Source organism: Drosophila eugracilis, unplaced genomic scaffold (assembly GCF_018153835.1).
Source record: "Drosophila eugracilis isolate 14026-0451.02 unplaced genomic scaffold, ASM1815383v1 contig_1775, whole genome shotgun sequence".
NCBI classification, from domain to species: domain Eukaryota; kingdom Metazoa; phylum Arthropoda; class Insecta; order Diptera; family Drosophilidae; genus Drosophila; species Drosophila eugracilis.
The window spans coordinates 14,030-37,188 of NW_024572616.1; the positions used below are offsets into that span (position 1 = coordinate 14,030).

Consider the following 23,159-nt stretch of genomic DNA (forward strand, 5'->3'; position numbering starts at 1 on the left):
GTATCCGTGCATATAAGTATTTAAAATTTTAAAATCAATTCAGTTAAACGTAAAACTGATGTATTATTATCAGCCTATGTCATATGCTCTAGCTACTAGAATTATCTTAGAAACATGTTCTCAGAAAACAATTACTGCAACGTTACTTGTATCCCTTCTCTCCTTACTTACTGAAATCTAAAAAATCTGAAATTTGAATAAACTACTTGAAACATTGACTCATACTTGAATATGCACTTGACAATTTTATTATGGTGAGTCCATGAACGTATATCGGTTCCCCATCGGCTTCTTTGAACACGTGCACGGATTTTAAAAACTATAATTTATGGGTTTATGATTTCTGTGCCAGAATCCACACTCACTAAAAGGATCTGCGGGGGTGGTGAAGGGGAATCCTAATCACAGGAGACGACTGATAATGGGTTTCGGAGTGGGGGAAACAATGTTTTAATCACTAATGTGTATCCTTTTTATCTATGTGTTGGAATGGATCTTCCTCATCGGTTCCACACGTCATGTTTCCACACACATCTGGGGTTACCACTCAACCATACACACGCACACACGTAGACAGAGGCTTACATGTATAGAAATTGACATTGATACATTTCAATATTCCCAAATAACGGATAGGGGGGTCGGAAAACTAATCATGACACAATCGTCACATTTTATTACTTCTTTGAAAACGTGCACTGATTTAAAAACTATAATTTATGGGTTTATGATTTCAGTGCCAGAATCCATACTGATGGGGAATCCTTATCACAGGAGACGACGGATAATGGGTCATAACGAAGATGCTACTATTCAAAAATCAAACATCAATTTTGGACTCAACCATCAACGTAATCAAGAGGATTAAGTCAACCACCGATACGCGCCTAAAGCAAAAGGTTGAAGGAAGTATCAGGGCGAACACTTCACACAAGCATATATGGTATTGACGGTACAGCTAACGGTATTAAGTACCAGAAATTAAAATTAAAACGGATGTTGACAACATGCTAATTGATATTCGCCACCACACAGTTAGCCCATCTTTAGCATCTCAAAACAACTAAAAGGGCAGCTTGGGAAATACGAGATCACTTATCACCAAACCAAATGCTGCCAGTATCAACAGAATATGCCTAAATCTCCTTCGATCACCAAACGGTGTATAGCGATGAAAACTGATGTGAATTTCAATTGCCTAACAACAATTCATTATCGGATTGTGAGGGCAGTAACAGATTATTATCCAATTGAGCTTCAATCAGTTAGCAACGGAACATTTTTTCAATAAAGTCAGACTCAGTCTTAGAGCATTCAACAACTGTTTCCCATTCATCATCGCAATAATTAGAGAATCAACCATTTGATAGGAGCTAAAGAGCTTTCATGATCGGATTATTTCATGATTAAATTATTTAAAAATTCTCCAGGCGTATTTAAATACTATAATGCACTTTGTGGAATTTGACCAAACTAATTTTTCGCGATTTTTCAATCTTACCATGTTAAGAAATGACCAAACGGCTATGTTAGTACCTAAAATGTTAACTTACCAATTTAGTGCTAATATAACAGCTGTTAACGTAGTGGTGTAACTTTAAATTGGCATATCCAGGACAAAAAATCATGAAATAATCTAATTCAAAATGAATATTGATTCTTCAGGTTAATACTATGTGTTTATACTAATACGTTGTTTGTTTGGTTCGTATTTTTTCTAACAATTTGTATATTTAGCAAGTGGTGTCCCCTTGTCTTTTTTGGAAAGAAAGTTGAACTTTCCAAAGATTTTAAAAAAATGTTCAAATTGTATCAGTGAGTGTTCTGTCCAGCGAGTGACTTTTTTAAGTTTGTAAACAAAAAGAAGTCCCATGGGGCCAAATCTGGAGAATATGGTGGATGGGGTAGACCAATTTGGCCTCTGCTCTGAAGTGGTCTCACGGTTGCGTTTGTGGTCCGGAGTGAGCAAACGCGGCACCCATCACGCCGACAGCTTTCTCATGCCCGAAATTTCATGCAGGATATGACCCACGCGGTATTTCGAGATGCCTACTGCCTCAGCTATTTCGCATATCTTCTATCGGTAGTCTCCCAATACGAAATCGTGGATTTTTGTCGCGTTGTCGGGGCATATGGGCGTGACTCATCAAAATCCAACGTGCGACCACGTTAAAACTCGTTAAACAAATTTTTGACGGTCAGCATCGAAGGAGAAGAGTAACCGTAAACAGCATCCAAGCGCTCTTCAACTTCGCTGCAGACCGATATTGCTTTTTCTCAATTTTTCTAAAATCCGCAGACACGTCCGATTTTACACACAATCAAAACAAAACTACGAGTCCAATTCGACTGAAATTTCGACCGTAGCCGTCTTCGAGAATGTACTATACAATAGTAAATTTCTCTTGCAATAGTGACGCCGACGAGGCTAAGTATTTATCGGACCACCCTCGTAATGCAGCACATTCTACTCGTTCTACCATATTTTTTTCAAGCATCTTCTCAACATTAATTACCGCTGAGAAAGCGCTGCTCCACTGCAAGGCACACTGCTTGTTAAAGTTTCCACGGTAATAAATGAATTTTCTTACATACTATTTACTATTACACCAAGCGCTCGAGACAGATACAGTTCGCATTTCAGGGACTGGATTTAATAAGGAAAATCAAGGAAGATATGAGATCTGAAATATGTATTTGCTTGGTCCGTAAGAGAATACATATTTTCATTGGCGTAATTAAGGCTATTTACCGAGCACCAATAAAGTGAATAGATTTAGTTATTAAAAATATTTCCATTTATATATTTAACAATAGGATACCCGTTACTGTTTTATGCATTTTAAAATATTCATTTTGCTAGCGGAATTTCACAAGGCGCCACCTATTGTCAGAGAAAGTATGTTGAGTATGTGAGGCCTTATAACTTAAATTAAATTTCATGAATTGCGAAAGTGTTCCGATTTAAAATCTTTGGCAAATCGATAGATATTAACAGAAATAAGTTATACAAGGTCAAACGAAGGCATTCATATTATAGACGCCACTGTTTTCCGCGGTAGTGGGCGTGGCTGGATGAAAACCCGTGCCCAGTTGCAGTTGCATCATACGTATTCTTAAGAACACTAGCTCTTATAAGTCCCGAGATGTTCGCATTTTTGGTTTTCTGGGTTTTGTGGGCTTTAGGGTGGGCGTGGCTAGATGGGAAAAACAGTTTGCCTTTGAGGCAGCATAAAATCCGAACTTTCTATCACTCATAGTTACCGAGATATCAGCTTCTCTAGAAAATGCGAAAACCGTCTTTCGAGCTTGGTGGGCGTAAGAGTGGGTGTGGCCGCATGCTGAAATAAACTTGCGATGCGTACGGACCTCAAGAATCTTCATACTTAATCTCAACTTCCTATCTCTAATCGCTAAACTATAGAATCGTAATCGGACAGTCCGATTATGATGAAATTTTTTGTACGTGTTCAAGGGGGCTCCGGGCGGGTGTGTTTAGAAATCATAAACTAGCAAAATTCGTAAAGATTGAGAATTAGGAAAATTTAGTAAAGTTGGCAGCTCCGATCATTTATAAACGAAAATTATTTTATTTTGCCCGGGCATGGTACCTAAGCCTAAGAAGAATATGTCAAGCTTGAGCAGAGCGGGCCAAGCGGGGCGACGACCGTCTTTCTATATTATAAATAATGTATTCGTTAAGTATAAAACATATATGGAGGAAGGTTTTCCGACCATATAATGTATATATATATTTATCAGCAGAAAAATTAGATGATTTAATTAAACATTGAAATTATAAGAGATATAATAAGGGACTAGGTATGCAGTTTTTAAGGATGCCAACACAGCTCCAGTTTGTTTCAACATTCGGCCATGTCCACTGTAACGCTCATGCGTGCCTTACACAGTTAGAGCTACAGGCGGCGCAAGAAAAGTTGATAAACATATATTTTAGAATAGTTTCTTCTTATGTTTTTTTTAAAAATACTGCGCAGAATTGAATTTAATCGTTTTGTACTTCAATTGCCTTTTTACCCCCAATTCAATATATAAAATATTGTTACGCATGATCCAATTTATAAAATCCTTTATTTACAAAAAAATCTATTGAATTACAATAACATGTGATATATATAAAACAAATTACATTATTAATATTATGTTTGCAATGTATCATCCAATTCTTCCTCTTTGATACTTAACTGCGAAGTGGCACGTTTTAAAACTTTAGTTACTACTTCATTTAAAGATTCCCTAGCGCCCGGTTCTAGGAGGTTTGAAATTTTTGATAATGTAGAGTCGTCAGTTCTTAACCTTAAAATTGAAATTAGTGCTAGTTCAGAATTTGATTTTACATATCCATTCTTTTCCTTAGTTCCGTTTACTAGCATAGGGACCAAATATTTTAAAACATCAAGGTTAATTTGATCATCTGTCAAAGATTTAGACAGGTGGGTACAACTTTTAGCGACCAACTGTTTAACATCGTTATTAGAATGATTCATAGCTCTAGCTAGCGCACTTATAATATTAACAGGCAGTTCGCAGTTATTAACAATATAATGTTCCAAAAGATAAGTGGCAGCTCTTATTGCGTTGCAGGAAATAGGGGCTTTATCTGATAAAATATGAGACAAAACATAAGATTTAATCTTTTCTTCCAGATTTGAAGTAAGTACTGCTTTGGGACACTCCTTTAAGGCTACAAATAAAACTATTGAATGCCCATGTTTTACTAAAATATCATCTATACGCTCCGTCAGTATTAAATTATTAAATAAATCATCGACTTGCCCAGGGTCTGTGTACTTTAATATCGCCCCTAAACATCCCCCAACCGCGTTTCTGGTGATATCTTCTTGATGACCGATCATACTTAATAAAGTGATATAAATTTGTTTTTTTATTGGTTCAGACATTTTATGCCCAGATCGACTTACAATACTGCGAAGGGCATGGAGCATTGTTTCTCTTACAGAAGAATCATCTGAGTTTTTAATTCCATTGTGAATTTCATTAAATAATGGATCTGCTCTAGAGTGAATTGCAACTAACTCGGATAGAGCTTTCCCAGCTTTCATTCTAACGTTTCGGTTTAGATCATGCAGTGCTTTAAGAAATGTAGTCTGAAGTTGTGGTAGGAACTGTTTCAATAGAATACCAACTTTATTTAGTAAAATTGATAATGTTTCCAATACAGCGGCTTTAACCGCTGCATTAAAACGGTCTCCCAATATTCGAATTAACGGACCTGTTATTTGTACAACAGAAGGCTGCAATGATTGTGCGTTAGTTAGGAATATAACTTCACCTAGTCCCTGTGCTGCATTTTCTTTTTCATCAGGCAATCCATTTAAAATAGCTTCGCGAAATACGGGTAACAGTGGGGTTATTCCCTTTGGCAAACAAAAACCTGGAAGCTCAGTTTCTTTAAGTTCACTTGCTGCAAATCTTACTGCTTGGCGGACATCAGACACGTGAGATATTTGCTGAGCGGCATTCAGGCCTTTAATTACTGCATTGAGAGCTTCCCAAGATTTCTGTAATATATCTTTATCGTTATCAGCCAACAGCTTAAGAAGGCATCGTAAAAGTTGAGGAATGTATTGACAGTAATTTCCTGGTGAATGAATACAAAATGCCGATAATAGGCTTGCTGAGGACTTTCGAGTGCATAGCTCAGAGGAATTTGCTGAAATAAGTAATGTATCCATTATAGTTCTTATTCCAGTTTCATCTGTTACTGACAATATAACAGTTTGACAATAATCTATTTCTTGCATTTCATTCGGAGATCCATAAGCTCCTGATAGGGCTTCCAATAAAGCAGATAGTATTTTTGGCAAATATTTCGTTAACGCTTCACCAGCGACAGATACGAGAATAGACAACGCTTTTGTATTCACTGGCGGGGAAGTTAATTGAGGCACAAGGTATGGCAATACTACCCTTGATTTAATCGACATTACCTGTCGAAGTCCATCTAAAGTATTTTCAGCAACAAAGGGATCCGGATCGGAGAGACCTTCTAGCATAAATGGTAAAATGTCATCTAATGCTCGAGAGCCTACTGTGCTATGTAAGGACTCAAATGTTTTTGCTGCTGCTACTCGAACTTCGGGCAAGGGATCGCATAACGCCTTACGTACTGTTGGGACCAGACTGTTTACAAATGAAAGTACCATTTCTTTTGACGTAGAACCCATTATTTCTGACAAGCCTATACAGACTCCTTGGCGTTGATCAGGATGATCAGAGTTTAAGCCATTTTCAAGGATAGGAATGATTTCAGGTAAAACTCTTTCTCCTAGTTTTCTTACCAGATCCCCCAAAGTACGCGCAGCTACTTGTCTTTTGTCATAACTAGTGCTTGCCAGGCATCCAAGCAATAAACCAAACAACGTTGGAAGAATCTCGCGTAGAGTCCGTGGAGTATTTGTCACAACCACTTTCCAAACATGCAAAGCAGATTGACGGACCATTAATGAAACGTCACTTCTTCCCATATAAAGACCTGACAATACCCGATTTCTACGTTCATCGCCTAAAAAGCGAATAATAGCTGTATGTGAATGTTCCGTACCAAAATTGTCATCCTCACTTGCTGTTTCTGTTGTCATTTTCCCAGATACGCCAGATATACGATATAATAAGTCTCCTAGTAATTGAACTGAACTATACCGAATCCGCCAATTATCATCAAAAAGTCCCTTTTCAAGCTCTGGAAGTAAAATTGCAACCGCAGTTTCTGCATATAAATTAACAATTCGCTGACCAGCCTTTAAAGCAGTATCACGAACATATTCGCTTTCATCTGCTAAGGCTTTCAGTATCGGATTGATTATTTGCCCAATATATGGTGTAAATTCTTCTGGAAACGCTCCAGGCATGTATATAAACATCATAATATACCCATCTTTCACATGTGGAGCTATATCTACTCGTTCTGCAGTCAGAATTATTTCAGGCATTAGTTTATGCATCTTCTCGACACCAAGTCCTGCAACTACCTCGGAGAGACCTTGCGCTGCTCCACTGCGATCCACACTGCTTGACTCCGATGTTAAAGTTTCCATTAGCCACGGTAATAAGTTTTCAAATGAACTTTCTCCCATACCTTTTACCATTGCACCAAGGGCTCGAGCCGATACAGCTCGCACTTCAGGGACTGGATCTAATAAGGATGATTTTAGGCCAGGAATAATGCTGGGCAAATACGGCGAAAGATCTTTTTGGTCAGTAAGAGAATACATATTTCCAATTATTTGCGCCGCCATTTTTCTAGTTTCTGTTGATCTATCCATAAAGGCACGTTGTACCACTGGCATTATTAAGGCTAATGACGGAGCATCAATAAAGTGAATAAATTTTGTTTTCAGTAAACTTTGCAGACAAGTTGAAGTATTGTTAGATGGATCCTCTAATGCATCTAAAAGTACGGGAACAATAGCTTGAATTTCAGGATTTTTAATAACGGATCCTATTACTTTAAGAGCCTCTGCACCTGATTCATGAACTTTAGTGTGAGAATCTCCCAAAACTTCAATTAGTTTTGGAACTATACTGGGAAGACAAGACGAAAGTTGCTTAGGTGCACAAAATGCCATAGCACCTAATAATTCTACTGATGCGGTTTTTGTTCTCCATGAATCTTCGTCAAGAGCTTCTAACAGAGACGGAAGCACTAGTTTAACGCCATGTGCCGAAAGTTTTCCCATAACTACTTTAGCAGTATCATCGGCTGCTTGTCTTACATATTGGGAGGAATCACCAAAACATTGTAACAAATGGGGCAATACATGTACTATATATGGTTCAAATAAACGACCAAGTGTAGTACAAAGAACTTCAAAAGCAAACAATGCTCCTTCTCTGGACCTATAATTTTTTTTTTCTTGAATGTAACTTGTTAGTTTTGACATAATGTCTAGTTGCTTTAATGATAAAATACCAAGGCCTTTAACTATCCCGGCAATACCATAAGCCGCTCCACGTCTCTCTCCATATTTGTCGGACTTTGCCAAAGAGTGTAACAATTTTTTTATCATTGCAGGGGCCTCATCTTTTACGGATGGCATAAGATAAGGTAAACAGTTCGATACCGCTTCCTGAACTTGTTGTGAAGGAGTAGACAGTGCTGTTAATAACCGTTTGACAATTGGATCTATTCGCTTGTCATCCTTTTCCAAATGCCGTGCTAACGAGCCCATAAGAATAACAACAGCTTGACGAATGGTGTCATAACATTGAGACTTTGGCGCTTTATCGAGAAAGTCTTCAAGCACAGGTAACAAAATTGATATAGTTTTATTTCCGTGTAAATCAACTATCTTTAAAGCGGCTGCCAACATTTCTTTGTGTACGATATCTTCTCTGTCCCCAAGTCCTTGTGACACCATAAAATTCACAACTACCTTTATATCCTCAATAGATAATAATGAAGCTATAGTGGAGAATGCAATAGCAACACCTCTTCGGGGCTTCCATTGATCGGTAGCGGGCTCAATTTCACGATCGAATTGATCCAATACGGGGGGTATTAGTGACAATTGCTCATTGTAAATAGAAAGCAATTTCTTTATTACGCACTTTATAAGTGTCTCATCGCCATTCAAAAGTGGAATCAAAGATTCTGAAGCTGATTTTTGAATGCATAGCTCAGAGTGTGTGACATTATAAATTATATCGTCATATCCAGGTAAAGGCAAGTCTGCATTATTCCAAATAAAACTGGCCAGTTCTCTATTTTCTTCCTCTGTATCATACTTTACTATCCAAAATTGGATTGCAATTAGTTTTTCAAGACTTTTATCACCTTTAATGTGATTTACAATTCCATCTAGCATTATTTTCAAGGATTGTAGGGCTACTTTTCTTACAGCGGCATTACTACAATACAAGGCTTGTAGAAATAAATATATAATCTCATTATCTGGATGAGAACAGAAAACACCACCGTTTGAAAATTTGGCAACTTCTAAGATAGCAACAGAAGATTGCGCTACCAGATTCTGGTTGCTTTTAAAAATATGTAACAAAATTTCAAACATACCAAATCTTGGCATATAATTAGGATTACAGTTATCCATTGTATGCATAGATATTATATGTATGCATTTCAAAATAAGTTCAATATTCAAGTCATTGTTTAACAATAAGAGTGCACGCTTTAGGAACTCAAACGCATATGAAAATGATGACGAGTCAAGTAAGTTCGATTTAATACAATTCTCAAGGTCGAATATAACATCATTAATGACCTTTTTTATATTTAAGGTTTCATACTCCTCTTCTAAAATGCAAGATGGGTTTTGAAGCTTAATTGTTGCTACTGCAATTTTACGTCCAAGGTTTGGGTGAAAAGTAAAGCACAAGGTATGCAGAAATATATAAAGATTTTTAAGAAGCTCTGCACATAGAGGACTTTTTGAAGCTTGCAAAATATCGTTTAACAAAGTATGAAAATGTTGAGCGATTTGTTCACCATTTCCAGAACATGCTGCCTTCAGTAAACTAATTTTACTTATTAGTTTTTCATAAAGCTGTTGGATCCGCATTTTTACTCGAAGTTCTTTTTCCATTTGATTTTTAATTTGTTCTTCTTGCTTTTGAGTATACTTTATAGTTTTTAGCTTTCCCTCTTTTTCTCTCTTTTCGTCAATTTCACGGCGAAGTTGAATCTCTTCTAACTGCTCCTTGTAGCTGTAAACTTTATTTTCCCTTTTAAGACGAACTGTTTCATATTGTGATTCTATGTGAGGTATTACACTTTTATCGTATAATTCTCCTTCTGGTGTCAAAAATGTCAAATAGTCCTCATTGGAAGCATGATAATTCGCTGAGTTACACAGATAGGTTTTTAAGTGATTTATTACTGTTGGGACAATAGGATTGGGGCAAATGCGAACCAATGCTGATATGGTATTCTCGTATTGCGTATTCGCTTTGAAATTATCAACGTATTTAATAACTATTTCATTTTTTTTATCTAATATGTAATGTTTTGCATTAAAATTGAATATATTCTCTATTGTTGTTTCCCAAAAATATGGTTCATTCAACACAATTGCCGGATGATGTGCTATGAGCAATAAATCCATAACAACCTCTTCAGATTCGTTACGATTAATAGGTTTTAAACTGGTTAAAGCCAAAAGTGCGTCTACATAAGCTTGAGTCGGTGTTCCAAACTGATCAATGGAGGACTCCCCGTCATTTTGAATGTTGACTAAATTAATTCGATCTCCAAATTCACGTAAAGCCAACTTAACAAATTCTATTTCGCTTGATGCACGTATTATTTTTTTGACCTCACCAATAGTATGAGTTCTAACTTTTAGTGAATTGCTACATAAATTATAAACTAACGTTCGAACTAAAGGTTCTAGTTCTCCTTTAATTTTGTCTGGATACGAATTAAGCAATATTCTCGTCATCAGTGATATATTGCATAATGTCTCGGTCGGAGCTACAGCAGTAAACTTTTCATTAAAAAAATATTTTTTGTTCATATCAAATAGTGTGGACCAAAAAAAACTATACTTTTCAGATGGCTCTTCTAAAATAAGCATTATACAGGCAATGCAAGCAGCTTCAGATAAATTACATAATTGGGAAGAGTTTTGCAATGCTTTAGTATAAAATAACATAAGATCTGGTATAATTCCATCATGGTTATTAATCTCGGTATTTTGTATTGATAAAAGAAGCCATTCGAGATAACTTTGACGTATTGTTTGATTAGTACTTTTCAGCTGAACGCCAGCTTTAAAAATATTAATAATCAAAATTGGCAACTCTTTTTTAAATTTTTGAGTCCATAAAGCAAACATATCCAAAGTGCAGCAAATTACTTTTTCCTGTGCCTCATTCTCCAGCGCTTTCCTAAATAAGGTAACAGCTTCTTTTAAAATTTCTTCCAAATGGTCCTCATCTATGTTGTTAAAGCTTAAATAGCCAGCACCCTGAAATAAAAAGAAAAATAAATATTATATTAGTGTATTGCTATATTATTGAGATTAAAACAAAAATAAACGATAGTGCAAATTAATAAAGCACACCTTCTGTCAAAAAAGCATGTTTTCTAATTAATTGTGACGTCTCTGTCCATGTGAGGACTTATAACCTAAATTTCTTAATAAATAATGAAATATGGTTCCGATTAGAAAATTCTTTAGAAAATCGATAGATATTGACAAAAAAAATGTTATACAAGGTCAAACGTTTTTTTTTTTTATATAACAATACATTTATTAAACGTCAATCAGCCAACTTAATGGCTATAATACGTTGAGTACTACATAGAACAAATAACATAAATACATAACAGGAAGGAAATTAACAAATTTTTATAACTAGATAACTAGAGATCAATGCTAAATGCTAATGCTAAATTACTGCTTTAGGACTCGAGAAATTTGGCGTCCTCTTGTCCAGAGATCGGCTGGATGCCTTCGCTTTAAACGTCTTCTTATAGTAGCGTGAGCCAGCGAGGAGGCTAGGTGGTTTGTGTGAGCTGTGAGACGATCGTTGTACCGACTCGAGTGCCTGTTTATCTGTTCCCTAATAGAGGGAATGTGGAGGTCATCTTCTAGAGCTTTGTTTCTGACGTACCAAGGCGCATTTACAATCATGCGTAACGCCCGGTTTTGAACCCTTTGAATTTTCATGACGTTAGAATCCGAAGCCAAGCCCAATAGTTGGATGCAGTACATCATCGAGGGCACCACAATTGATTTGTACAGTAGCACTTTGTTAGCTAGGCTTAGCTTGCTCGTTGGCTTAAGCAACCAGTAGAGTTTCCTAAGCTTGGAACGACAAGTAGCTGCTATTTTCGAAGTAAGCTGCCTCCACGTGAGGCGCTTATCTAAAATGAGGCCCAGGTACTGCGCCTGTGATGATTGCGGAATGATGTCGTCGTGAAGTTTAACCTCCGGAAGGGACTGCACTCTCCAAGCGAAACAGCAGTGTTGTGATTTCCTTCCATTAATCGCTATGTTCCACCTGTTGGTCCACTTGCCGTATGTGTCCAGAAATTCCTGGGTGATTCTTGATGCCTCGATACGGCAAGAGGAGTTGACTAGGAACGCCGTGTCATCGGCGTAGGTGGCCAGAAGTGTGTTTGGTTCATTCGGACAAGGCAGGTCAGAAGTGAACAGGGTATACAGCACGGGACCCAGGACACTCCCCTGTGGAACTCCAGCACGAGCAGATCTTATGCTTGACCTCACCCCTCTTACTTCAACCATAAAACTTCGACCAAGTAAATATGATTTAAGTAAGAGGAATTGGGCAGTCGGGAGAAGAGATTTCAGCTTATACAGCAGGCCATCATGCCACACGCGATCAAAGGCTTCCTTAACGTCGAGGAAGAAAGCAGAGCTGTATTGCTTGTTTTCAAAGGCATTCAGAATATGGTGCACAACTCGATGGACTTGCTCAGGAGTCCCATGTTGCTTCCTAAAACCAAACTGGTGGTCGGGAATGGCGTCCTGTATGGTTCTTACTCCCATAATTCTACTAAGGAATATTCTCTCGAATATTTTAGAGAACGTAGGTAGTAAGCTTATCGGCCTGTATGATCCAACAAGGTTCTCCGGTTTTCCTGGCTTTGGAATCATCGTTATCACGGCACACTTCCATTGGGACGGGAAGGTCAAACGAAGACACAGTTTGTGGGCGTTAGAGTGGGCACGTCAAGCTGCAGTGGCATCGTATTCCTACGCCTAACTTTCTACCTGTATAGTTCCCGTGATTTTGCATTTTTGTTTTTCCGGGTTTTTTGGTCGCGCCAATAAAAATAATACGCATTTGCGGCGTCACTGGGAACCACATACTTAATCCTTTCTATCACTTGTAGTTACCGAGGTATCAGCCCTTCTACAAAAACGAAAATCGTAAAGAGTAAAATCGTTAATGTTGTCCCTCAAATGAATAAATATCTACAAAATTGTCTCGACAACGTTCACGGCTGTGTATGATCTACAAAAGTATTATCGTGTTTCTGTATTTGGTTTTATCAAAATTGTATGTATTACTTTCTTTTATTATATTCAAAATTAAAAAACGGCTTTTTGGAATGAAGTTATTTTCTTAAAATAATTTTGTCATATTCTGTATTCCTAGATCAAAAAATGGTTTTCATGTTATTGAAGAATAATTTCTTTGAATTCAGCCTATTAACTAACATTATTTATAGGTAGAGGCTCTACCTAGAGGCTCTACCTCTACTCTAGTGTAGGTGGTATTAATTTATCTGTATTCTCTTTGAAAAATTTTTGAAAATCTATATCACTTTTAATAATAATATAAATGGCAGTTTCTATGAATAAAGCCAATAAGTATTTGTTTGGCTTTTTTGTGTATCATTCATCATATTTAATTGTGGTAATGGAGTTACCAAAAATTGTTGACCGCTCACCTTATTTTTATTGAATCAGTACAAATTATTTCTTAGTTAAATAAGTAAAGTTGCTATTGTCTTCTTCTGGCCTATGTTGAGTGTTCAGATGAACACTAATAAAATATAAGAATTTATGAGTTAAGTTATGATATGGAAACCAACAAGGGTGCAGTGTTATCACTTGTAATCTGTGAGTGCAGACCACTTGAGTCTACCCAAAATATCACGCTGCACCAAGAGTGTTGACGCAGGGGTCAAAAGATAACCCTCCCGCGCAGGCAAGCAGACGCGGTCTCTGCGTAGACCATATATAAGATTAGAATAAGATTTTCATTGTAGTTTCCTAAGCAGGGACTTAGAAAAATAAAGAACATTTTAAATTCAGAACTCAATGAAAGCGGTTGTTTTTATTTTATATTCTAATGCTCCGATCATTTTGGTCCTTCGACAACTCTGCAGTTTTTCCCCAGCAGTGGTAAGAGACCCAGAGGAAAGGCCAGCTCCTTAAAAATCTGTATAAAATTCAGCTTTTAAATGTTGCTAAAAATAATTGACTCTTGTTTTCCCCCACCAGTGGTAAGAGACAGAGTATAAATTTAAAAGCAAAGAGACATAGAAAGAGTCTTTATTGTTCAAACAATTTTTAATAATTATTGACACATAATTTTTTGTAAAAAATACAAAAAAAAAACGCAAATTGTGTTCAAAAAATCCACAAGTTAAAAAAAATATTAAATAAAATATAAAAATAAAATATATATTTATATTTTTCGAGGCCTTAAAACCATCGAAAAAGTGATTTGTAAAATCTGGCGTATTCGAGGCCAAAACATCGAAAAAGTGACAACCCCACAAAAATTAAATAGTGACAACTAACAGTTTAAAAAATAATATATATTATATACATATATACATTCAAAATCAATAAATCTACGACAAAATATTCCCGCGTTATAAAAAGGCGATAGACTACAGCACCGGCGATACAGTCAACCGACCAACGAAAACAAAACAATAAGACCTCACCAAAAGGTCGAACTACAACAAAAACAAGCTACAGCACGAAAAACAACAACAAAAACGAAGCTATAGTCAACAACAACTACAGCAGAGGCGACCGGAAACAGTCTACAACAACTACAGAAAAATTAGGCTGCAGAAACAACTATAAACCATTTACAACAACGAACGAGAGCAGCAACGACTTCGAGCAATCAACAACAACCACAGCGGACAGCGCCGAAAATAAAAGCAGCAGCTAAGTCAAATTTAAAAAATAATTTTTTTCAAAATTGTATTTAGGTTAAAAATAATTAAGATGATGTCTGCTGAGACAATTGCTCTTATTAAAAGGCAGGTAGAAATAACCGAAGCCAGTAGACAGTTAGAAGAGCTTCCAAACCTAAGTTTAAATTATAATAATCAGTTCGAAGATTTAAAGTCCGAATGTTAAAAAAATCATTCGGCACTATTAAGAATTTGAGTAGTCGATCACGACTATTTCAAAAAAAAGTATTTTGAAGCCATGATGTCGTCGTTTGAAAAAAATAAAACTAAAATTCAAGAAGCCATAAAGTTAGTAGTAGCAGGTTAGAAAAAGCGATAGAGCAACTGAATATTTATTTAAAAGAAACCATAGAAGATATCAAAAGGATAAATGGAAATCCTTTAATATTAGAGTTCAGAAAATTGATTTTTATTGGAAAAAACTAATTAGTCTAAAAGAAGTCGAAATGACTGATGTCACTGATAGGAGGTATGACCGTTACAAATGACATGCAAAAGAAACTCGAAGAAGTTGTGCCAATTAAGGTAGATGGTATAAATCATAAAATTGATGAATTACCAACGATACCAAAAATTTAGGTACCCACATTTTTTGGAGATTCCAAGATTGGGACCTGTTTTATGAGTATTCAATGAACTCATTAATTTAAGGGAAGACTTGAGTACTTGAGCTTTAATTCCATCAGAAAGAATGGAAAAAGTTAAAAAAGCTTCCTTATGTTTTAAACGTTTAAAACACTCATTTAACAAGAAATTCTAGAGCGAAATTTCATGCTCAATTGGTAATAATAATCATCACATCTTGCTTCATATTAATTTCCAAAAAACGGAGAAATCAGTAAATACACTCAAGGCGTAGGATCAGCCCTTATTGGCTACGGCTAAAATACAAATTAAATCCTTGCAAGGAAAATTCGAAAATGTTAAAGCTTACTCACATTCTAAAGAATGGAGGGGTAAAAATAAACGGGCTACTTGGTCAAAACACCCATTTCGGGTGGATAGTTTCTGGATGCAGAAAATCCAAAGGAGAACAGACAATAGTTGCAACCACTATAGAGCTAAAAGATATGGATCGATATTGGGAAGTAGAGAAAGAAGACAAAAATAATATCGAATCTGATATATGTGAAAAAAAGTTTACAAGAACTACCAATAAAGACTCAGATGGACGATACGTTGTGTCGATTCCATTTAAAGATGATGTCACCTTAGGGGATTCAAAGAAACAAGCAATGGCTCGTTTTGTGAATCTAGAGAAAAAATTAAACAGAAATGAAAAACTACGGTTAAACTATGCTAAATTCATGAAAAAATATATGTATTTAGGACATATGGTCGAAGTGCAGACCGAAGGTAAGTATTTTTTACCGCACCAGACTGTAATTAGAGATTCAAGGCTGACGACAAAATTAAGAGTAGTTTTTGACGCTTCGGCAATACAATCAAGAAAAAGACGATGGTTGCAGCGAAGCTGAAAAAAGATAGGATAGATTGGCATTTTTTCCCCCCGGCAGGACCTCACTTCGGAGGTATTTGGGAAGCTGGAGTTAAATCCATGAAACATCATTTGAAAACGATTATCGGGGAAAATAATCTGACATACGAAGAGATGTCAACGCTTTTATGTCAAATAGAAGCATGTTAAAACTCAAGACCATTGTATACCATAGAAAACGAAAACATGAGAAATTTAGTTAGCAACCAGCAAAGTCTGAACGAATTGAGCAAGAAGCAAACATCCTTAGTCGATTCTACAGTTAATATTTTGAAAAGTACGACAGATGATATTAATGCCATCTTTAAAGGCATGAATACCAGAATTGAAAATATGACTGCGGTGCTAAAAAAAATTGTATTATGTGTGCAAAGAATATATCAACTTTTTCATGATTACAAAACAGTTAGCAAATATAATAGATGATTGCAAAAAAATACAATCCGGGATCATAAACCTTTTAATTGTCATCAATCACGGCCGACTAAATACTAACATGCTAAAACCCAGACAATTAAAAATTGAAATAGCTAAAATAAAAGACATGATTTCAGAAAACTTAGTATTGCCAGGGAAAAGGACAGGAACAAAGTTAAAGGAAGTTTATACTTTACTAACAGCTAGAGGACTCTTTGTTGATAGGAAGTTAATTATCAATGCAAATATACCCTTGTTTTTAGAATTGTACCAGTACCAATTAAAATTGATGATCGCATGATCTCGATTCGGAATATTTAGTGTACAATTTTGAAATAGATGATTACCATCTAATGTCAGAACCGACTTTAAATAAGTGCCAAAGGTGGCGATCTAACAAAAGAGTTTAACAGGTAAGTTGTCCTTGGAGGAGTCCCAACGATAACAGTTGTGAGCTAACGCCTCTTAAACCAAATAGAGCGTTAAAGTGTATATATTGGGTTGAATTAGACCGAAGGAGAAGTTCGCTGTTTAAGGTTCAGGTTAATACAAAGGCTCGAGTTTAATGCAGCTCGAACTCGAAATTAGAGATAATTGATTTACCGGAACAAGGGGTTTAAACAATTACGATTTGATTGTACTGCTCGAACAGATAATGATATCTGGGTAGCTCATCAAAGAATTCAGTTAGAGGACCAAGGGACACTGGCGTTGTCACACATAGGACAGATGAGCAAGATACCTAAAGTTATTTGGAATCCGTTAGGTACACCTTTAGTTAACCACACAGCAGATATTAAAAACCTGTTAATCAAAATAAATGATCTAAAGACGCATAAATTAAAGTTACATGAAGATAGATTTTTACCGTGTTACTGTCCATACTTCGTTAATGCTAACAGTTGTCATAATAATAATAATATTGGACCATATATAAGATTAGAATAAGATTTTCATTGTAGTTTCCTAAGCAGGGCCTTAGAAAAATAAAGAACAGTTTCAATGCAGAACTTAATGAAAGCGGTTGTTTTTATTTTATATTCTAACGTTCATTGAGTAACTTAACGATGATGGAGTTCATTAAATTTAAGTTCTTGATAATGCATAGGCAACTGAATTTTCCTTCTCCTAATATAATCGACATTAAATTGGTATTCGTTTAGTTTGGCTCTCCATCTTTGTAACTTGGCATTCGGTTTTTTTAAGGTAGGCAGCAGAGAACGTCAAGGGTGTATTTTTTCGGCACCCGAATCACACTCATACATTTCGAGTGTTTGTCGCACTCATGAACAGCAAGAAAAGAGCACACACCCGGACACACACTCATAGCAAATGAAGGGAGTGTCTGAGACACCCATGTTTTTGGGAAAAGTGAGTCGGGAGTCTTCAAATGAGTCGGGTGTCTTGAAATGATTCGAGTGTCTTCAAATGATTCGAGTGTTTCGGGTGTCTTCAACTGATCTGAGTGTTTCGGGTGTCTCCCGCTGTATTGCATGAGCAGGTCATTGAGGGTTGACCGAATAATTTTACATGAAAGGAAGGAAGGAAATCCCAATAAAATAAATAAATAAATCAGGCCATCTACCTGCTATTCGCAGTGCGATCTTGTAATCCTGTAATCTTAGAAGAGTATATTTGTAATAATAAAAATTATTGTCTTCAGTATATTAAAAAATATGAGTTTATAATCATTACAAGGCATTAGTCTTCAATGACAAAGTCTTAAAAAACCAAAAAAAAACTTACATTGCATCAATATTTTAGGATTTTCCGTGTCTTCATCAAGACATCTACCTATAAACTTATTACCGTTTTTTGCAGAAACATATAAGAATACACATCATAAGTCAATCGCACTGCGAATAGCAGGTAGATGACCTGATTTATTTATTTATTTTATTGGGATTTCCTTCCTTCCTTTCATGTAAAATTATTCGGTCAACCCTCAATGACCTGCTCATGCAATACAGCTGAAGACACCCGAAACACTCGAATCATTTGAAGACACTCGAATCATTTCAAGACACCCGACTCATTTGAAGACACCCGACTTACTTTTCCCAAAAACATGGGTGTCTCAGACACTCCCTTAATTTGCTATGAGTGTGTCGGGTGTCTGTGCAAAAGAGTACTGGGTGCCCAAGTGCACATTCAAAATGAGCTTGTGCAAGACACACACCCTTATTTTGGGGTGCCGATCACACTCTGAGTGCCGAAAAGGTACAAATGATTCGAGTGTACTCATTGTCTGGGTGTGCCCTTGCCGTTCTTTGGTAGGCAGCTATCTAAGTCTAACACAAATACAAGCGACGGAATGAGGTGGGAAGAGGAAAATGGAATAGCGCCGCGAGCGCTCAAGGCTTATTGCCGAGCAAGCCCATATGCACGGAGCATATACATCTCTGATCTATATAAGTTATTTTTGTACCGACCTTTATATTATTATTTCTCACTTTCACTCGAGCCCGTTGGGGCAAGGATCCGTTAAGTAATAAATTGATTTGTTAGGTTTCACTTATTTATATCTCCTAAACCTGAAAGGTAAAGGGTAGTATAATTGGTTTTAGAATATTTCATTGTTACACATTTATTTCCCCTAAACCTGTTAAGGTAAAGGATAGTATAAATGGTTTTATAATAATTATTTGTTACACATTTCCCCTAAACCTGTTAAGGTACAGGATAGTATAATTGGTTTTACATTATTTAATTGTTACACATTTATTTCCCCTAAACCTGTTAAGGTAAAGGATAGTATAAATGGTTTTATAATAATTTTTTTGATCTTAGACTAACTTAATGGTCTGATCCGGCTACAGCTAGAAGCCTTCGGCTGGTCGCAGCGCTGTCGCCAAGGTGCCGGATCAGCATTGGATATCCGGTTTCTGACGATCACTCGCTGCGCAGGTGTTCTGGCCGGGAACCGTGGGATTGTCCCCAGACTGGCCACTTCTGGCAGGGCTCTGGGTGTGTTAACTTATACACTAACCAATGTTTGTAAAGCAGTGGTCAAGGGATATTGTTTACTTTTGGTAAAAAATCTGTTTTATACATTTGCTGAAATCGTTTTGCCTAATTGTTAGTTATTATATATATTGACATTTTCATAGTTTACAAAGGATTCGTCCATATTTGGTATTTTATATTTGTCAGGCATTGTTACTTCGCTAAGCTTCCTGAATTCAATTGACTATTCTATGGTGAATTACTTTCCCTGCATATGCTTATATAAATTTCGAACATTAATTTCATGAGCTTGATTAAGTGGGTTTTGTTTTCAATAAATTGGGGAGTTATGGAGTTCTGATGGATGTTTGCGACCGATAGCCACCGATAGCGACCGATAGCTGTTCATGTTGGACTATCTCCGAGCCGGCCGTGGCGGTCATATGCCAGAAATCATATTTAAAATGTAATTCACCAAGATTATCTTTTGAGCAAAAACCAATTCATGTCAATCGAATATACCATCATTGTTTTATTGAAATTTAAAGTTTTATACCTCTAAAAAAACTCTTTATTAAGCACACGTTTAATGGTATTTGTAAACGTTAAACTATCTTTTTCTACATATTTATGAATTTATGTAATAAAGTTTTCAACCTGATTAAGGCGATCTAATCAAAGCAATTCTAAAAGCTATTTTTCATGGATTCCTGAGCTGTTTATACCCATTACTCGCGGAGTAAAATTGTACATTAGATTCGTTGAAAAGTATGTAACAGGTAGGGAAGGAAGCAATTTCGACCCTGCAAAGTATACATTTTCTTGATCAGTAGTGCCTATAAGGCATTTGTATTTACTACTTATATGCTATATGCTTATATGCTTAACTGAACGTTTTTGTTTGGTTCTGAGTTATTTTGATTTTGTTCGTTTATAATTTGGATGTTGTTCCTGTTGTTGCCCTTTATTAATTAAACCTTGGTATGAATTGTAGATTTGAGTTTGTTTTTGGAGCGCTGCGACTGCGTAATGAATGGCGAGACGAGCCGAGAGATCAGCGACTCGCTTGCGCTTATCTTGGCTTGTCTGCAGATAAACAGAAATTTCAGCATACTCTTGTTTTTGCCAGCGATGCTGACCAAATTGTAAATTGTGATTTTAGTATTAGCTAGATGACTGGTCTCGACAGACGGTTATCACAAACCCAAAGTGAAGTATTTTCGTCCTCTGATCTACCTAATCTAAACTTTCTAGCTCATAGCATCTCTAAATGTCGGGGTTTTAGAATTAAGCGTTTAGTATGCGTTAGTGGGCATTTAGGCAGGTGATAAACAAAACATAAGCTGCGGTAGAGTATAAATGTATATAAATTTTTAGTTTTTATACCCGTTACTCGTAGAGTAAAAGGGTATACTAGATTCGTTGAAAAGTATGTAACAGATAGAAGAAAGCGTTTGCGACCCTATAAAGTATATATATTCTTGATCAGGATCAATAGCGAAGTCGATTGAGCCATGTCCGTCTGTCCGTCCGTCCGTATGAACGCTGAGATCTCAGGAACTATAGCAGATACAAAGTTGAGATTAAGCATGAAGATTCTTTAGGTCCCGGGACAGCGCAAGTTTATTACAGCATCCTGCCACGCCCACTCTAACGCCCACAAATCGCTATAAACTAAAATTGCTGAAATCTCAGGAACTATTGCAGTTAGAAAGTTGAAATTCAAAAAGTATAATCTTTAGATGGCAGCGCATCTTATAGTGGTAACACTATCCGGCCACACCCACGTATACGCCCAGAAGGCTCAAAAGACGGTTTTCGGATTTTCTAGAAAAGCTGATATCTCGGTAACTATAAGATATAAAAAGTTCGGATTAAGCATGTAGGTTTCTATGATGCTCCCAATGCGAACTGTTTCTTTCCGATCAAGCAAGGCCCACTCTAACGCCCACAAAACCCGAAAAACCAAAAATGCAAAAACTTCAAAAACCATAAAACCTACAAAACTTTGATTAAGAACACGTATTTAAGAGATGCTTCTGCAACTTTCCACGAAGTTGCATCTGGCCACGCCCACTCTAACGCCCACAAACCGCGGAAAACTGTGGCGTCTATACTATTATTATGAATGCCTTCGATTTACTTTGTATAACTTATTTCTGTTAATATGTATCGATTTGCCAAAGATTTTTCAAATCGGAACATTATTTCGCTATTTATAAAGAAATTAAGGTTATAAGGCCTCACATGGGCAGTGACGTCACTATAAGCATACTCAACATACTTCCTCTGACAATAGGCGCCTCGTGAATTTGCACTAGCAAAATAATATTTTAAAATTTTGTAAAACGGTAACGGGTATCTTATAGTCGCGGCACTCGACTATAGCGTTTCCTCTTGTTTTTAATACAAACTTTCAATCACTCATAGATCATAAGATATTTAACTCTTCGTGTAACGGATATAATAAATTAAAACTTCTTAAATTCTAACATTTTAATTAGTATTAGTCATTTCGTACACAATTTTGTAATCTAAGCCAGTGTATTGGTTAGTATCATACTTCATTCGCAAAGGCGTAAGCACATGTAACGTCTAGGTAAGTGTGGGGGCATTCATTTGAACCTAGCTGCTCCGAAGAAAATGCGGCAGATAACTGCGCTCGGACTTAATAGTCCGGGGCGGCTTTAGTCTTGACCGGGCAGTTCAGCGAACCAGAGTACAGTTGGCCAAATGTGTAAATTAAGTTTCTACCCTCTGAAATTGGGCCGGAAACCGATGCAGATATAACAAAAAAAACAAAAAGGAAACGCTATAGTCGAGGTCCGCGACTATAAGATACCCGTTACCGTTTTACACAATTTTTAAATATTCATTTTGCTAGTGGAAATTCACAAGGCGCCCACTATTGTCAGAAAAAGCATGTCGAGTAACTGATGGTGACGTCACAAACCATGTGTTTCGATTTAAAAAATCTTTGGTAAATCGATAGATATTAACAAGAATAAGTTATACAAGGTCAAACGAAGGCATTCATAATAATATTATAGACGCTACAGTTTTCCTCGGTTTGTGGGCGTTAGAGTGGGCGTGGCGGGATGAAAACTCGTGACAAGTTGCAGGGGCATCTCTAAAATACCTGTATTTAAGCATAACTTTCTAGCTCTTATAGGTCCCGAGATGCTTGCATTTTTGGTTTTCCGTGATTTGCGGGCGTTAGGGTGGGCGTGGCTAGAAAGAATTTGCATTTGGAGCATCATAAAAACCAACATGGTTAATCCGAACTTTCTATCTCTTATAGTTACCGAGATATCAGCATTTCTAGAAAATGCGAAACTCGTCTTTTGAGCCTTGTGGGCGTATGGGTGCGTGTGGCCGGATATTAGTATCACTATAAGATGCGCTGGCATCTAAAGATTTTACATACTGAATTTCAACTCTCTAGCTCTAATAGTTCCAGAGATTTCAGCGATTTTAGTTTTTCGCGATTTGTGGGCGTTAGAGTGAGCGTGGTAGGATGCTGTAATAAACTTCACCTAAAGAATCTTCATGCTTAAACTCATTTTTGTATCTCTTGTAGTTCCTGAGATCTCAGCGTTTATACGG

At 36.6% G+C, this 23,159-nt stretch overlaps 1 protein-coding gene across 2 annotated transcripts in view; it reads right to left on the minus strand.

The window, feature by feature from the left end:
* Nucleotides 1–4,073: 4,073 nt before the first annotated feature.
* Nucleotides 4,074–23,159, minus strand: part of LOC108109603 (eIF-2-alpha kinase activator GCN1) — a 41,984-nt gene continuing 22,898 nt past the window's right edge. Inside the window, exons 4-5 of one of the 2 annotated variants that reach the window (XR_005993616.1) lie at nucleotides 19,040–19,141; nucleotides 10,903–10,967 (exon numbers count right to left, since the gene is read on the minus strand). Coding sequence is in view for 1 of the 2 variants with exons in the window: in XM_041817628.1 (XP_041673562.1) it covers nucleotides 4,161–10,967 (6,807 nt within the window). In the remaining variant the exon portion in view is untranslated. Of the gene's footprint in view, nucleotides 10,968–19,039; nucleotides 19,142–23,159 lie in introns of both variants that reach the window. The other variant, XM_041817628.1, reaches the window with a different exon arrangement.